General features: G+C 44.0%; 1 protein-coding gene across 1 annotated transcript in view; it reads right to left on the reverse strand.

Moving 5' to 3' along the window:
• Nucleotides 1–17,528, reverse strand: part of prkcsh (protein kinase C substrate 80K-H) — a 73,073-nt gene that overhangs the window by 11,076 nt on the left and 44,469 nt on the right. The window contains exons 12-13 of the mRNA XM_041176942.1: nucleotides 16,418–16,487; nucleotides 6,275–6,364 (exon numbers count right to left, since the gene is read on the reverse strand). Of these exons, the coding sequence (XP_041032876.1) occupies nucleotides 6,275–6,364; nucleotides 16,418–16,487 (160 nt within the window). The remainder of the gene's footprint in view (nucleotides 1–6,274; nucleotides 6,365–16,417; nucleotides 16,488–17,528) is intronic.

Here is a 17,528-nt window from a genome sequence, read left to right on the forward strand (position 1 = left end):
AGTGTGACAATGCCCAGCTAATTTTTTTTTAAATTGGAATTGATTTGAGGGATAAGTGTTGGCAAGGAGAACCATGAAAAGCTCCCCCTGGCCTCTTTTGAATAATGCCATGAATCTCGTACATCTATCTGGCACAGGGGAAGATGGACTTAATGCCTCATTTAAAAGACGGTGTCAGAGCGCGCACACACTTACGTATGTGCATTATCGTCTCTGCAAGATGAACGAACAGCCTTCAACAATGACGCAAATGTAATGCACTTCAGCCATAGAATTTTATTTATGGTGCCAAGAATTGGAAGTATTTGCACAGTCCCTCTCAGCACTTATACATAAGCACCTCACCTCCATTTGTAATCACATTTGATCGAGTGTGGCATCAAAGAGCCCTAGCAAAACTGGAGTCAATGGGAATCAAGGGGAAAACTCTCCGCTGGTTGGAGCCATACCTAGCACAAAGGGAGATGGTTGGAGGTCAGTCATACCAGCTCCAGGACATCACTGCAGGGATTCCTCAGGGTAGTGTCCTAGGCCCAGCTGTCTTCAGCTGCTTCCTCAATGGCCTCCTTTCCATCATGAGGTCAGAACTGGGAATGTTCGCTGATGATTGCACAATGATCAGCACCATTCGCAACTCCTCAGATACTGAAGCTGCCCATGTCCAAATGCAGCAAGACCTGGACAATATCCAGGTTTGTGCTGACAAGTGGCAAGTAACACTTGCTAGGTTGCCATTCGCCATCCTGACTTAGAAATATATCGGCCGTTCCTTCACTGTCGCTGGGTCAAAATGCTGGAGCTCCCTCCCTAGCAGCACTGTGGACTGCAGCGGTTCAAGAAGGCAGCTCACCCACCACCTTCTCAAGGGCAATTAGGGATGCGTAACAAATGCTGGGCTAGCCAGCGATGCTCACATCCCATGAATGATTTTTTTTTTAAAAAAAACACCATTTTTAAATGACTGAAAATAACGAGAAAATAGCTCCACATTTTTCAAGTAATGTAAACCTTAAAAAGAAACAGCTTTCAAAACCTTTTTTTTTTAAAAAAGTGTTCATATTCATGTCCTTTCACCCAAAAGATCCAGCTTAAATTTTAATTTTCTCCATTTGTAATGGTGAAATTGAAGAAATGACTTGCCAGTCGCGACACCTCTCCTCCCACTAACAAGCTGTGCCACCGTGCTGACTAGGGATATTTATCAGAAACAGATTCATAAAGACAGCTTATTTTGAAAGCAGAGAAGATTTTTTTTTTTGTTTTAAAAAGTGTTCAGGCAGCTAACAAGTCTCCCTGCCTAAGTACAAACGAATGCAAGGAGAAGTAAGAGTGAACATTGGAATTAATGAGTTACCAGTTACAGCATCCTTCCAGCTATGAGAGAAGAGGGACATGCAGTTAACAAATCTGTTTCAGGTGGGATGGTGCTGAAGGCTGCAGAGGCTGATTCTTGAGAGGCAGGATCTGCCACAAGTGCTGCACATTGAGCTACTAGGTGTCATTGTGGGTTACTGGGTTTTTTTTGGCCTGGGTGTCTGTCGCCAAACTGCTGTAGCCAGTGGTCATCGCGGTGATGTCTCCATTTCCCTCTGTCGTCAGCTGGTTGACTCCCAGGTGCGATAATCGATGTCTGGGGCCGTGATGGGCACGCCTGCACGTGTCCCTGAAGTGGCGCTTTGAGCACCTACTGGTTGTGAGGCTCCAGCTACCTCACCATACACCAAGTCCTTGGGTGTGTGACCGTCTTCCATCCTGCAGGAGTGCCTGAGCCAGTGAAGCCGCCTCTGTGCGTTAACGAGTGCCAACAAGCTTGGGAGCTCTGCCTTTGAGATGCACAGGGAAAGCAGCTCGGGACAACTCACGGAACGCGCAAGAAATAGCATCAAGCTGACCCTTAGGGCCGAGCTGATGGTTCATAAGGCCTGTGTACCCCCGCACTTCACTGTATGACTGTGAAACATGGACCACTTGCAGCTATCAAAAAAAAGTTCAACAATTTCCACCTTCACTGTCTGTGGCGCATTATAAGGTATTTCCTGGCAGGAGAAAATCACGAACGCAGCAGTGCTCTCAAAAACAGAGCGCTCAATGAGTTACCACAAACATTGTAACTTGGTGATTTTGTTCTGTTTTATAAAGTACTGCAATGGCAGGAGTCCTGTAAGGGGATTTTGGTTTTTGTTACATGGATTATGCTAACGTGAATATATAGACCTGGAAGCGCCGTTCAATTGCTTTTCTCCCCCACAGTGAAATTCACCCAAAATCAGCTTAACAGTTCAAAACGTTCACAAAACGTTCAACGCAAATTGCATTCAGTGCAAGTCAAGTTTCTTTGACCATTTGCGCTAGTTTTAAAACGAATGCACTAGAATCCAGCCTTGCCCATAAAACCAGCCATACCCTACACACACGCACACACCACCCCCCCCCCGGAGGAAACATTTGCCAATGGGAGTTTTCGCCAATTGTCACAAGCCATCAAGATAGCTTAAAAAATTAAGCTGGATCTTTTAGCTGCAAGGACAGAAACAAGAATGTTTTGCAAGGTTTTTGACTGCAGTTTCTTTCCAAAATTTACTAAGAAATTGGCCCAACTGGAGAATACCTGTGCACTTTCTTTTATAAAAAGTCACGTTCAGTCATTTTAAAATCAGTTTATTCGCAGGTGCTGGATTAACACGACGATTAAAAATGCTCATCTTTGTGTCATAAACCCATTTTCAGCTGTATTCATTGAACGGTGCCAAGTTACCGCTCCTAAACATATCAAGGCACATTTTTTTTAAAGCAACTTTGCTGAGAAGGAGAATTACATTTACAAACACTGCCTGATTGCAATGTTTTCATAGCAGATTATGCATTAGGTGATTTGTAAGTGAGTTTGAGCAGAACCTGGGAGTGGGGGAAGGGAAAGAAACAAGTTTCAAAACGGACAAAATTTGTGCCCAGATCCTCAATTGCGCCCAAAGCAAAAACTGACCCCATAAACCCTAACAAATCATAAAACACTAACCTAAAAGATGAGATTTAAGATTACAAATACAAATGTTTTGAATATTCAAGAAACATATTTCAAAACAACAGTACACTTGGTCCAGAGCACTGTGGTAAACTAACATTAAGGAGATTTGTGTCTGCTCTTTATTTTAGCATGCCCAAATTTCATCGATTTAAAATAATCCGAGCTTAAGTCACTGTTTCTCCGGAACACCATGGTGGTGTTACTGATAGATAGTGCAAGAGAGCTGAATAATGGCTCTGGAGCCATTATCTAGCGCTGCATCACTGATCATGACATTTCGACATGAGAGATTCCAGATCAATTCTGCTTCCCCCACACCATCAAATGCTAAAGCTCCTCCAAATCAATTCTTCTAATGATACCATCAGCACCAACTGCTGAAGCAAAAGCTAACGGAAACACGATTTTCAAATGATGGCAAATACTCCTCTGAAAGAAACTTCCGCGCAATGAACTGCAATAATGAGCTGATGGGCGAGTGGTTGTATGGAGCTTTCAGTTCATGGGGGTTAATGAACCCACGCTGCAAGTGCCAAGACAGGATTAAACGGAAAATAAAGCAACAAGCTTCTAATCAGGGCACTGATTATCTGATGAGAAGAAATCAATTGTGAAGTTGAGTGAAAATAAAAATAATAATTCCAATTCTCCTGGACCAGTTTTGAAGTGAGATTTTCTCCTCTCTTAAATGTCTGTATGCACACTACTCTTATCTCAAATATCAAGAAAAGAATATGCAGTGAAAAGTGGCCTGACCAGTTTTATGAGGTTAAATTTATCTGTACTTGGGAAACTAGCAAAGCCATATTTAATGCTCATCCCTCGTACCCCAAGGTGCTGGTGAGAAGGTCTCACATTACTGTACAAAAATTTCAATACTTTTAAACTCAACCCTGAAGCTTGCATAATGAATATACATTATATAAAAACATACACAGATTAATTGTGAGCAGCATAAGGATCAAGATCAGGAAATGTCATAACACTGGCTTCAAGAATAATTAAAATCACAGGATTCTTTCATGGCTTAAAAATCGTGGAGGACATGAAAATCTTATGAGCCCGAGATTTCTGTTGCTCCACAGTGTTAACACCTATTAGGAGGGATAAAAACAAAAAAAACTGCGAATGCTGGAAATCCAAAACAAAAACAGAATTACCTGGAAAAACTCAGCAGGTCTGGTGGCATCGGCGGAGAAGAAAAGAGTTGACGTTTCGAGTCCTCATGACCCTTCAACAGAACTGGCAGTCAAGAGGACTCGAAACGTCAACTCTTTTCTTCTCCGCCGATGCCGCCAGACCTGCTGAGTTTTTCCAGGTAATTCTGTTTTTGTTACCTATTAGGAGGGGACAGGTTTGGCTGGGCTGGGGACGGCTGTGGACCGTAGGGTGTGCACACCAGAGTTCTGAGTCCATCCAAATGGCAGGGGCTGAATCACAAACAGTGCAGCACTTTCTACTCCTGCCATCCTTGGCAGAGCCTTGTTTCTGCGTAATACTGAAATATGCTTTTTTAAAAAAGGACCAAAGAAAAGGCCATCTACGTAGCGGCACGGTCAATTCAAATGGAGCTAAGCTGACAAATAACAAAGAGGTTGGCAGGTGAGGTGTAACAGGATGGCATCAGCAGAATCCTGTAAAAAAAAACACAGCAATCTTCAACCAGCTGCTGTAGATCTAAATACAAGAGTTTCATCTTGTGCTTTTCATAAATCATGCAATAGCCACAAGTGAACTCTCCTATTAGATAGGGGCGGCGGGGGGGGCAAATGTGATTGGGGGGGGGCGCGGGGGGGTGAGGGGGAGAAGAGGGGAAAGAGGGGGTTTGACAGTAATTATCTGCTGTTGCCCTTAAGAATTCGCTGCCCGAAGCTTTGGTTGGGTCGTGCTGATCTAAATGAGCACTGTGGAAGAAACATCATTTAAATAGATTCAGCTGCACAGACAACACACAAATATCTATTCCCAAACACCTGCTTCGAAAGCAGTGAGGATGTAAATTCAGCAAGCATATTTTTAAAAATAACCTCCCAAAATGAGACTGTTATTCCTTAACCCGGCTTGGTGTTAATGTGTGTGTCCGAACATAACTGGTCGCTTTTAGAGTTTGCTCGATCCTGCTTCAGAGCTCCCCATTCCTTATACACTGCGAACGCTGCACAATACAGAGATCCGGAGTGGGGGAAAAATAAAATCTGCAGGATCCGCTGCTTGTGTTTGCTTTATTGAAGACAGCAGCCTTAACCGAGAAAGATTTTTTTTTTTTGTTTTGTTTTGCAGGGTCGCAGTTCCCTGAACATCAGGGTGTTTATCACACCATGGAGTGCAGCCAACTGATGGAGAACCACACATCTGCCATCAGCGACTCACCTACTATGTTAAATCACCTGTGGACTGAGGCAGCTGCAGAAGCTTAGCATCCATCATCAATATGAGGGACTTTAGAAACTTAACAAATCAAACTTATAAAACAATCCAGCACTAGTGATAGAAATGCTGCAGTCAAAACGCACGAAACAGGTGATCTCACTGAAATACACAAGATCTTGAGGGGGTTTTGACAGCGTAGATGCTGAGAGGATGTATCTCTCCCCCCCCACAACCCCCCTCCCCTCCCCTCCCCCTCCCCCGCCACAAAGCATGAGGGAATCTAGAACAAGGGGCCACAGTTTCAAAATAAGGGGTCTACCATTTAAGATGGAGATGAGGAGGAATTTCCTCTCTCAGGAGGGTCGCTGGTGTTTGTAACTCTCCCTCAGAGAGCAGTGGAGGCTGGGCCATTGAATGTATTCAAGGCTGAGTTAGACAGGTTTTCAATTGATTAGGGAGTCAAGGTGAGGGTGTGCAGGCAGTAAAGTGGGGAGAAGGCCGTATCAGATCAGCCACAATCTAACTGAATGATGGAGCAGGTCCAAGGGACCGAACAGCCCACTCCTTGCTCCTATTTTTTTTAATGTCCTTACGTTCTAAAGATCGTTGATACGTTGGGACCATTTAGCACGTTAAAGTTGCTATTTAAATCCAAGTTGATGCTGCTGGTGATGATTGCTTAATGACAAAGAAAAAACCCTAGCTCCCATATACTCCGTAAGCAGCTCTTTCCATTTGCCAGGACAGCATAATGATATATTTTTCCCACCTTGACAAAGTTAGGTCCTCAGGATAATGATCTGTTCACCTCAGAACCTTTTACTGCGAACACAAGCAAAATAGCAAAAAAAGGTATGGGGAACAAAAGATACCACTCACTCATTTGTTGTCATTTCATAGCACTGGTTGAACATGTACGCAAATTCTCCATCGGCTCCAAAGTCAATCGTAAGCTCCTTCTCAAGACTCCTGTAAAACATCAGCAGTGAAACTGTAAATCAGGTGGTGCTATTTTCTGGGGGTTTTTTTTTAATTGATCACTCACCACAGGAATGATCACAGTATGCTAAAATAATCAGAATCATTGGATCCAAATTCCTTATCTCACTGTCGTAACGGCAACCAGTCAATCAAAAAAGGTCAAGAATATAAAAATAAAATGTAGGCATCTGGTTAAACAAAGTCGAACTTTCACATAAAAATGACAGCCTCAGCATAATGCTGTAAAACGTAACTGATCCCGTCACTCAATGCTGTTATCATTACTGGATAAAACAGCAGCTAACAGAGGTGACTTCTGCTCCTTAGCCAACGCCCCCTTAAAAATGTGTTTAGTTTCAGTGTCTGGGCAATCATGAAACTATTCAGACTATGATCCTTGCTTCCTGGTCTGTACAGATATGGGCAGACCCAGACCAAGGCGGTTGACTCTTAACTGCCCTCTGAAAGAGCCTAGTAAGCTACTCAGTTCAAAGGTAATGGATGGGCAACAAATGGTGGACTTGCCAGTGACACCCACATCCTATGAAAGAATAAAATATAAAATCTAAGCCTCATCTGGAGCAGGACAATCTGCTATGGCCAATTTCTTACCTCTTTAAGTGTTTGGGGGAAAAGCTCCATTTAGGTACAACACAGGACATTCTATACTGCGCATTTATTAGCACATAATGCCATACCTCACCCATTCTATAAATATATTTCAGAGCAAGATGTCGCCATTTTCAGTAATCCAAGTACGTTACAATTTCAATTTTTCAACCTGTGTTGTGCTACTGGTCCAGTTGGGCCAACAGTCAGAGCACTACAATTGGCCTCAGCTGGTGGGTGCAAGGAAGAACATCAAAGTAAAGTGGAATGGAGTTCCGGTGACTATGCAACAACTCCTGCTGGGAGTATACATGCGAATGTCAAGATGGGGACAAGATCATTCCTAGCTGTGATGCCTCATGCGATGATAACAGCAGAGTGGCCTATAGCATGACCAAGGAACCGAGGACCTGAAGGCACTCTCGGAGCTGGGCCCAGGACACAGTCACTACCTTCAGGAGTGAAAAGGAGAAATCTACTGCTTTATTTTAAAGTTTGACATGCAAAGGAGGAATTTAAAAAATGGACTTTAAAAAATAAAGAATTTATGTAAAAAAGAAACAGATGAATTACCCATATGCTCTTATCTGGTCCATTCTTATATATCTAAATGTTAGAAGCTATGAAAAAAAATGTTACGGTAGGGCACTTAGAAAAATTCAAGGCAATCAGGCAGAGCAAAGTGGTTTCCAGAAACATTTGACAAGGTGCCACATAAAGGGTTATCGCAAAAAGCAAAAGCTCATGGTGTAGGGGGCAACATATTGGCATGGAGAGGAGATTGGCAGTCTAACAGAAGTAGAGAGTAGGCATAAATGGGTCTTTTTCTGATTGGCTGTGGTGTGCCACAGGGATCAGTGCTGGGTCCTCAAGATAGGTAGGAATTCACCAAGGCTCATTCGGCAGCATCTTCCAAACCCATGACCACTGCCATCTAGAACCACAAGAGCAGCAGGCACATGGGAACACCACCACCTGGAGGTTCCCCTCCAAGTCACTCACCATCCTGACTTGGAAATATTTTGCAGTTCCTTCACTGTCACTGGGTCAAAACCCTGGAACTCCCTTCTTAACACCACATGGACTGCAGCGGTTCAAGAAGGCAGCTCACCACCACATTCTCTAGGGCAATTAGGGATGGACGATAAATGCTGGCCCAGCCACCAAAGACCACATCCCGTGAATGAACAATAAAAAAAAGACATACAGAGTCTACAAAAGGGGCATAGATGGGTTAAATGGGCAAAGATCTGGCAAATGGAGTATAACGTGGGCAAATGTGAAGTTGTCCATTTTGGCAAGAACACCAAAACAACATATTATCTAAATGGTGAGAGGCTGCAGAACTCTGAGATGCAGAGAGATCTGGGTGCTCTGGCGCATGAAAAGGCTAGTACGCAGGGACAGCAAGTAATGAGGAAAACTAATAGAGTGTTATTGTTTATTGAGGGGAATTGATTACAAAGGAAGGGAGGTTATGCTTCAATTATACAGGACATTGATGAGACCACATCTAGAGTACTGTGTACAGTACTCGTCTCCTTATTTAAGGAAAGATGTAAATGCATTAAAAGTTCAGAGAAGGTTTACTAGGCTAATACCAGGAATGGATGGGTTGTCTTATGAGGAAAGGTTGGACAGGTTAGGCTTCTATCCGCTGGAGTATAGAAGAGTAAGATGTGACTTGGTCGAAACCTTTAAGATCCTGAGGGGTCTTGACAGGGTGGATGTGGAGAGGATGTTTCCTCTTGTGGGAAAACCTAGATCTAGGGGGTCACTGTTTAAAAATAAGGAGTCACTTACTTAAGTGAGCAATAAGGGCAATTTTTTTCTCTTAGAGGGTCTTGAGTCTTTAAATCTCTTCCTCAAAAGGCAGTGGAAGCAGGATCTTTGAATATTTTTACGGCAGAGCTAGAGAGATTCTTGATTAACAAGGGGGTGAAAGGTTATCAGGGGTAGGCAGGAATGTGGTGCTGAGGTTACAGTCAGATCAGCCATGATCTTATTGAATGGCGGAGCAGGCTCGAGGGGGGCAAGTGGCCTACTCCTAATTTGTACGTCTGTATGTTCGTATGGCCAGAGTTTAATTTGTAATGGCTTCTCTTCCCACTCCTGCATCACTACCTCTGGCGCCCCCTAAGGATCCCTCTAAGGCCTTCTCGTATTTCTCATCTACATGCTGCTCCTTGATGACAACATCTGAAAGCACAGTGTTAGTTTTCACATGTACGTTGATGACACCCAGCTCTACCGCACTGCCACCTTTCTTGACTCCTCCACTGTTGCCCAAATATCAGGCTGCTTATCTGACATCCAGCATTGGATGAGCAGAAATTCCCTCCAAATAAATATTACGAAGATTAAAACTATTGTTTTTAATTCTCCCCTCCAAACCCTAGCCACTGACTCCATCCTCACCATGGCAACAGTGTGAGACTAAAGCAGTCTGTTCACAAACTTGGTGTCATATTTGACCCGAGATGAGCTTCCGAACACACATTCGCGCCTTTACTGAGACAGCCTATTTGTACCTCCGTAATATCGCCCAACTTTGCCTGCCTCAGCTCATCAGCTGCTGAAACCTTCATTCCTGCTTTCATCAGCTCTCTAGTATTCCACTGCAATCCTGGCTGGTCTCTCACATTTTAACCTCCATAAACTTCAGGTCATTCAAAACTCTGCTGTGTCTGAGCTCACGCCAAATCCTGATCACCTATCAGCCTCATGCTCCCAGTCAAGCAATGTCTTCATTTTAAAATTCTCATCTTTGTTTTCAGATCCTTCCATGACCTCGCCCCTCCCTATCTCTATAATCTCCTTTAGCCCCCACAACTCTCAGGAATATCTGCATTCATCTATTGGCCTCTTGAGCATTCCCAATTTTAATCCCTCCACTATTGGTGGTCATTCCTTCAGCTGCTTAGGCCCCAAGTTTCTGAATTCCCTCTCTAAACCTCTCCACCTTGCTTTTCTCCTTTAAGACACTCCTTAAAATCTATTTCTTTGACCAAGATTTTGGTCGTCTGACCCAGTATCTCCTAATGAGACTCAGTGTCATACTTTTTGCAAAGCCCCTTGGGGCATTTCATTATATTTTTGTACAATATAAATATAAGCACTGTTGTTGTTCTTGAAGTGTTATACCTTTATCTAGACATCCACTTCCCTACCACTGGATTTTCCTCATTCAATATTATTAAGTTTCGAGGTTGCTCGTTTCTATCTGAAGTCTTGCATGTGAAATCTGGAATTGAGACTAACAGCACCCACAATAATTTGATGGATGCAAGACATAGAGATCGAGTATCTTTATTTGGAAAATCTGTGGGCCGCTGAGATTCACCAGGACGTCAATGAACACCTTCTTGGCTATAATGCAATAGTCAGTCCCGCACTGCAAGTTACTTTGAGTGGCGATTCTCTTATGTTTGCTTGCACACAGAACTCTGTACGCAAAACACGTGAAGAAAAACAATGGATCTGGACATTGATCTGACTTTTTTTTTTTAAAACACACCTGGTCCCTAGTACCTTATAAAAGAAAACTTGATAAAAGGTTCATTATACATGGGTCTGGGTTCACGGAGAAATAATGTACAATTCTAGGCCAGCATGGTGACATGTCATCACAGGTGACTATCTCTAAATGTTGCCAGCACAGGACTATGACAGGTTCCGCAGCATGTAATGATTTACATGCTGCACCCACTCTTCCACTAATCTACTTGCCAATCTCACTCAGACACAACCCTCCCAAACCAAAATACTTATTTCCTTTCAAAGGAATGTTGCCAAAACCACAAAATATAGAACGACCTACAATAGGCAGGTTTCTTTAGTCCAGCAAAACCTTCCTCACCTGACCAGCACAGACACGATGGGGCGAATGGCCTCCTTCTGCGCTGTAAGCATCTATGAGTCTACAAGCAACCACTTCCCTCCAGCAGCGACAATGTATTGAAATGTCACAGAAACAATCCTGGGGTTTTCTGTCCTCGGTAATAATCACCTCCCTTAACAAAATAGAATAATGCCACATCCTGGACTACTTTTTCCAATATGACAACAGAGCTGAGGACATCAATAGCAACAAAAGTACAAAGGTCAGAACATAAAAGTTATTCAAAAAGGAAATCGCACCAAGAGGACACACGCCAAGTTATGTGCACTTAAAAGTCTTAAGAGGTTGAAATGTTTCATTATTGGGAAGTCAAATCACAGGACAAAGGCCCTTGACATACAACACTATCCAAGTGTAGGAGGAGAAAAACGTAGCAGTGTTCAGGCAAAGTTGGGTTTAAAATAGAAAGGCAAGTAAGGAGGTAAGGAGACCCTCAGCGATGAGTCCAGATTTCAAATTTTAAAAAACTCAAAACAATGAAAATATCTAGCGAGTCTACAGCATCTGTGGAGACACACCCACCCACCACACCCCCACACCCACACACACACACACACACTCTCTCTCTCTCTCTCTTCAGGTCTGTGACCTTCCAACAGGACTGGGAAAAGTTAGAAACACAATGGATTCGAGCAAGCGAAAGGGAGGAGAGCGGGAATAATAATAAAGGAAAGGGTCTGCAATAGGGTGGACGGCAGGAGAGATTAAATGACAGAGGGTTTCATCGTGCAAAGCCAAAAGGAGTGATAATGGGACAAGTCAAGAAAGAAAAGCAGTCTAGAGGAGGTGTAAATGGCAGGATGCTGAATAGCTGCCACCTGAAAGCAAAGTCAGGGAAATAAGAGAGTGAAACCAGCAAAGAACAACAAAAATAGAGAATGGGAGCAGAGGTTACTTCCCAAAATTGCTGAACTTAATGTTGAGTCCAGAAGAATGTAAAGTGGCGGGGAGGCAATGGTGTAGTGGTATTGTCCCTAGACTAGTAACCCACAGTCCCGGGGTAATGCTCTGGGGACCTGGATTCAAATCCCACCACAGCAGGTGGTGGAATTTGAATTCAAAAATTTGAATTAACAGTCTAATGAAAACCATTTTGATTGCTGTAGAAACTAAGACTAGGGAAGGAAACCTACATCTACAGCAATGTGGGTGACACGTAAGTGGCCTGGCAATCCACTCAGTTGTATCACAATCGTTACAAAGCCTAGAAGGGATGAAACCAGACAGACCACTCAGTATCGACCTATGCACCAGAAACAACATTGGCAAACTCAGCCCTATCGAGCATGCAAAGTCGTCCTTGCTAACATATAGGGGCTTGTGCCAAAACTGGGAGAGCTGTCCCACAGAACAGACAAGCAACAGCCTGACATAGTCATACTCATGGAATCATACCTCGCAGGTAATGTCCCAGGCACCATCATCACAATCCCTGGATTACTCCTGTCTCACCGGTAGGACAGCCTGCAGAGGTAGCAGCACAGTGGTATACAATTGGGGTGGAGTTGCCCCGGAGATCCTCAAAATCAACTCCAGACCTCGTGGCACAGGTCAAACATGGGCAAGGTAACTTCCTGCTGATTGCCACATACCGCCCTCCCTCTGCTGACAAATCAGTGCTCCTCCATGTTGAACACCACTTGGAGGAAGCATAGAGGGTGGCAAGGGCGCAGAATGTACTTTGGATGGGGGCTTCAATGTCCATCAACAAGAGTGGTTGGTAGCACCACTACTGACTGAGCTGGCCAAGTCCTTAAAGACATAACTGCTAGGCTGGGTCTGCGGCAGGTGGTGAGGGAACCAAGAGGGGGAAACATACTTGGCCTCATCCTCACCAATCTGCCCGCCACAGATTCACTTGACCACGACCGTACTTGTAAGAGTGACCACCGGCAAGTCCTGTGGAGACAAAGTCCTGCCTTCACACTGAGGATACCCTCCTTCATGTTGTGTGGCAAAACCGCCGTGCTAAATGGGGTAGATTTCAAACAGATCTAGCCACTCAAGACTGGGCAACCATGAGGCACTGTGGGCCATCAGCAGCAGAATTGTACTCAACCACAATCTGTAACCTCATGGCCTGGCATGTCCCCTACTCTACCTTTACCATCAAGCCAGGGGATCGATCAACTCTGGTTCAAAAGAGTGCAGGAGGGCATGCCAGGAGCAGCACCAGGCATATACCTAAAAAAGAGGCGTCAACCTGGTGAAACTACAACACAGGACAACTTGCGTGCCAAACAGCATAAGCAGCATGCGACAGACAACAGCTAAGCAATCCGACAACAGCTAAGCAATCCTACAACCAACTGATCAGATATAAGCTCTGCAGTCGTAAATGGTGATGGATAATTAAACAACTCACTGGGGGAGGTGGCTCCACAAATATCACCACCCTCAATGATGGGGGAGCTCAACACATCAATGCAAAAGATAAGGCTGTAGCATTTGCAACGATCTTCAGCCAGAAGTGCCGAATGGATGATCCATCTTGGCCTCCTCCGGAGGTCCCCAGCATCACAAATGCCAGTCTTCAGCCAATTTGATTCACTCCACGTAATACTAAGAAACAGCTGAAGGCACTGGATACTGCAAAGGCTATGGACCCTGACATAGTCCAGCAATGGTACTGAAGACTTGTGCTCCAGAACTTGCTGCGCCTCCTAGCCAAGTTGTTCCAGTACAGCTTTGACACTGAAATCTACCCTGCTATGTGGAAAATTGCCCAGTTATGTCCTGTACACCAAAAGCAGGACAAATCTAACCCAGCCAATTACTGCCCAGTCTACTCTCGGTCATCAGAGAAGTGATGGAAGGTGTCATTAACAGTGCTATCGCGTGGCACTTGCTTAACAATAACCTGCTCACTGATGCTCAGTTTGGGTTCCTCATTACAGCCTTGGTTCAGATAATGAAAAGAAGAGCTGAACTCCAGAGGTGAGATGAGAGTCACTGCGCTTGACATAAAGGCAGTGTTTGACTGACTGTGGCATCAGGGAGCCCTAGCAAAACTGGCATCAATGGGAATCAGGTTGGAGTCATGCCTGGCACAAAGGAAGATGGTTGTAGCTGTTGGAGGCTAATCATCTCAGTTCCAGGACATCATTGCAGGAGTTCCTCAGGGTAATGTCCTAAGCCCAATCATCTTTAGCTGCTTCATCAATGACCTCGCTTCCAACATAAGGTCAGAAGTGGGGATGTTAGCTGATGATTGTACAATGTTGAGCACCATTCACAACTCCACAGATACTGAAGCAATCCATGTCCAAATGCAGCAAGACCTGGACAATATTCAGGCTTGGGCTGACAAGTGGCAAGTAACATTCGCACCATACAAGTGCCAGACAATGACCATCTCTCCTTGGCATTCAATGGCATTACCATCATTGAATCCCCCACTATCAACATCTGGGGTTTACTGAAACTGAACTGGGCTAACCATGTAAATACTGTAGCTACAAGAGTAGGTCAGGGGCTAGGAATCCTGCAGCGAGTAACTCACCTCCTGACTCCCCAAAGCCTGTCCGCCATCTACAATGTACAGGTCAGGAGTGTGATGGAAAACTCTCCACGTATCTGGATGAGTGCAGCTCCAACAACATAAGACGCTCGACACCAGCCAGGAAAAAGCAAGCTGCTTGACTGGCACCCCACCTACAGACATTCACTCTCCCCACCACCAATGCACAATGGTAGCAGTGTACCATCTACAAGATGTAGCGCAGGAGCTCACCAAGACTCCTCAGCACATTCTATACCCACGATCACAACCAGCTAGAAGGACAAGGGCAGCAGGTACATAGGAACACCACCAACTGCAAGTTCCCCTCCAAGTCACTCACCATCCTGACTTGGAAGTATATTGCTGTTCCTTCACTGTCATTGGGTCAAAAATCCTAGAACTCACTCCCTAACAGCACTGTGGGTGTACCTACATCACAGGGACTGCGGCCATTCAAGAAGGCAGTTCACCATCACCTTCGCAAGGGCGATTAATGCTGGCCTCGCCAGCAACGCCCACATCCTAAGAACAAACATTAAAAAGTACCCAGTCGAAAGATGAGGTGTTATTCTTTGAGGTAGCACTGAGCAAGCTGAATCTAGATTTTAACACTGCTCCGATGCAAAAAAGTTAATAAACCTCGTTCACTCCTATACATGCTGCTAACTGCTGGATCACCTATTGCTTTGCCCACATATGCTCAGGACAAGGCAAGTTTCCTTCCATATGCATTGGTGACACTGTTGGTACAAGAATGGGGTTCGAATGCTTATGAAGCCCTACCTGATGGCTGAAGTGTGCAGCTTACTACGTGCAGCAGATTGAATAAGGAGCGCACGCCATGTGTATGTCTACATTGCAAAGCAAAGATTCTCAAGAATATAGGATGGAGCTTAATTAGCAGAGCAGAAATGGTCAAATGTTGTGTTGACAACTTCAGATTATTAATAAGGCAGACTAATAACTGAACATGCCCATGGACCATAGAACTGAACTTCCTTCCACTCTAATCCAGTTAGCCTCAACACGAATGAAGTATAGCCATTTTCAGCGTAATAATGATCAGATTTTGATTAACAAAAGTATGGCAAGATTTCAAGAAAACAAAAAAAACGTATTGCTTTGCTCAATTCTTTTTTGAGACAAAGGAGTACTGTAGGTTCCGATTTGCTTATACAAAGGGAATTTTCCCTTTCAAAAAGGAAAGACTGTATTCAGTTCAACTGACAAAGTGTTTCAAGGTGAGAGTGGCTGATGCAATACTCCAGCATTCAGATGCTGCACCTCCCTGCACCTAATAATGGAGAGCCCAAGTGCTGTCCATCCCGTACATTTACACTACAGGCAATCGCAAATACAAATAGTGAACCAACAAACAGAAGCCTTAAAAACATTGCATGTCTGGCTGGGTCTTTTGTGGGTCAGATTAGAATGTGGCTTTGTAAAGTTTATTCTGTCCCCTTGGGATAGACTCAGCAATTCATATATCAACCTTTCAGCGCAGCACAAGAATTCACTCGATTCGCAGCAATTATTTAATGTTAATGTTTTTACAAAAAAGGTACCTTTTTCATCCAGATCTTTGATGACAGATCATGTTGGGGAATTACCTTCCATGTTAACTACGTCAAATGCCTTCAGTTAGTCACAGCACAAATAGGTTGTAACATAGATCCTTTATGCTCTGCCTTAACTTTTATCGCAGCTCGCCTTTATCCTTTCCTACCTCTTCCCTGCCCCCACCGAACACCAATTAGTCCTTAAGAAAACAGGAGTCCAACAATATATTGCCTTCAAAGGTCATGTGCAATTCCTCAGCTCCAATGGGAAAACTGGCAAAAAAGCAGAGCATTCAAGTTTTTTGAACTATTTCAAGCTCTGAGCCCACAGATGCTATTATGGCTTCTCAGGGAGAGATTTTCTCACCTCAGAGGATGTTTCAGGATTTTTTGTTTTTGGAAATGTCAGACACTATGCCTTGAATATCAAACAGCTGATTATCTTTAAAAATATATCTGAGGTACATTACCCGATCGAATTCTCCACCTCCTTCAGCGATTTCTCGGCTTCGGAGAACTCATTTCGTGCTTTTTCAGCGGCTGAAAATAGAATGAGATGCAGGTAACCAGGAAGTAAGGTTAATGCAGCATTGTACAGGATTTCAAGAAACATGACAACTTTTGTTGTGACACAGAGGTGTAAACGTTCTTGGAATGCATTGGTCAGCACCCCTTTATTTCTCTCCATAAATAAAGGTGATGATGTTGGCATGAACGGAACGCCTTACATGTCAGAATGTCTCAAAGTGCTTTATAAAATGACACAGGCTCTATTACCTAATCTGCTGTGATAGCGCAAAACACTGACTTATCCACATGCTGCAACCAGTTAGATGTCCAAATACTCCAAAAGGCAGCGAGTCACCACTCAAAGCACCCCTCAAGAAACTGGGGGTGCACCGCTACTGGCAGAGGTGTCAAAGGAAGCCACGTGTCTAGCAGTAGCCTGAAATTCTAAAAATAGGAAAAGCTTTTTCCCCTCTTCCCCGCCACCTTATGGAAACAGTCACTTCAGAAAGCTGAAATTATTTACTTTCAATCTGGCTTCTGCATGACTAGTTTACAAGACAGCTCCTAGAAATATGCCGCACAGCTGCATACCGGGAGACAATGAATCCTATAATGGAACTGCGATTATCTGGCATTAATGTGCATGGCTATATACATGCCAGCACCTCTCCAGCAGTCATACTCCTCCTCTTCTCAAGGTATTCTGCTCAATTTTCAACAGTCATAAACCAATTTACATTGCTGCTCCTAGCAGGAAAGCTGTTTCTGCATTATTCGGATGAGATGTTAAACGCCTGTCTGCTCAGGTAGATGCAAATTTTTCCACCAAACTATCTGAAGTGGGGCAGGGCCGATTTCCTATTGTTCTGGCAAAAATTTATCAACCAACACCATTAAATACAGGTGATCTCATTGCAGCTTGCATGCAAATTGGCTGGCAGGTCAGTCTACAAGTGACTGCACTTCCAAGGTAATTTGTTGGCTGTATTGTTAAACATCCTGAGAACATTAAAAGTGCCATGCAAACATAAGTTCATGCTTGCTTACTAATAAACACATTACTGCGCACCA

This window comes from Carcharodon carcharias, chromosome 30 (genome assembly GCF_017639515.1).
Source record: "Carcharodon carcharias isolate sCarCar2 chromosome 30, sCarCar2.pri, whole genome shotgun sequence".
Taxonomy (NCBI): Eukaryota; Metazoa; Chordata; class Chondrichthyes; order Lamniformes; family Lamnidae; genus Carcharodon; species Carcharodon carcharias.